The sequence below is a fragment of the Etheostoma spectabile genome, chromosome 11 (genome assembly GCF_008692095.1).
Source record: "Etheostoma spectabile isolate EspeVRDwgs_2016 chromosome 11, UIUC_Espe_1.0, whole genome shotgun sequence".
NCBI classification, from domain to species: Eukaryota; Metazoa; Chordata; class Actinopteri; order Perciformes; family Percidae; genus Etheostoma; species Etheostoma spectabile.
In genome coordinates, this window is record NC_045743.1 from 19,162,200 (window position 1) to 19,163,217 (window position 1,018).

The 1,018-nt window shown below is 42.7% G+C and overlaps 1 protein-coding gene across 1 annotated transcript in view; it reads left to right on the forward strand.

Annotated features, from left to right (window-relative positions):
* Positions 1-1,018, forward strand: part of col5a2a (collagen, type V, alpha 2a) — a 35,902-nt gene that overhangs the window by 26,217 nt on the left and 8,667 nt on the right. The window contains exon 44 of the mRNA XM_032530371.1: positions 50-157. Coding sequence (XP_032386262.1) covers positions 50-157 — 108 coding nt within the window. The remainder of the gene's footprint in view (positions 1-49; positions 158-1,018) is intronic.

A 1,018-nucleotide genomic window follows, 5' to 3' on the forward strand; every position in this document is an offset into this window, starting at 1 on the left:
GTGTGTGTGTGTGTGTGTGTGTGTGTGTGTGTTGTGTTGTCTGCCCTAGGGTCCTGATGGTCCTCCAGGCCCAGAGGGAACTACAGGACAGAGAGGCATCGTGGGTCTTCCTGGTCAGAGAGGAGAGCGCGGGATGCCAGGCCTTCCAGGACCTGGGGTGCGTTTTCTTCTATCATATCATATCATATCATATCATATCATATCATATCATATCTTGTTTGAATGTGAATCCTATTCATCCTGTCACTACGTCTTCTCCTCTCAGTGCTTCTACAGCTAATAGAGCTCAGCAGTGACCGGCCACATTTGGAACGGCTCTGGTTCCAGAAGGGATTTTCACCATTCAATATCTTGCTTTTAAATGCTTATACGAAGAGTTTTAAGCCATGAGCCGAGCCAACCATCTATGAGATGAGTCGTGACCATAAAACTTGAAAAATTTGATTCGGCACAAAAGAACATTTTTGAAAAAAGCCAAAAAAGGGAAAGATATAAGACTGTGTACAGCCACGATCAAAGACTTCAATGGTCGCAGTTCACTGGCTGTTTGCAGGTACTTTTAGCGCGTCCCGTTTGTACACGGAAGACAGATTTTACAAGGTCGAAGTAGGCTCCCCCCCACCCCCATAATTCGGACAACCTTACAGTTCCCCAAGTTTAAAATCCAACATGGCTGCTCTGTGCGTCAACAGCAGTGAAAGCTGTAGTAACGTACAGTTACTAGCACTTCTGTCTCATTTGTGTCTCATTAAATCAATCGTACACGCAGTCCTGTCCAACTTCTATCTGTGGACATGTTGCTGCGCGGCTTTTATGCACAAAAACGACGTCATGCATTGTTAATTCACTCAAGCTAACTTTTTTTTTCTTTCTTTTTTTACTATTGAATTGTCCTGTTTTTTCTTTCTCTTCTTTCTTCTTTTCCTTTTGTTTCTTCTTGATTTTACATACTAAATGCTACTATCCTGTGTCTTTTTTACTGTAACTCCAATCTGCCTATTGGACTGCAGATGGAAAT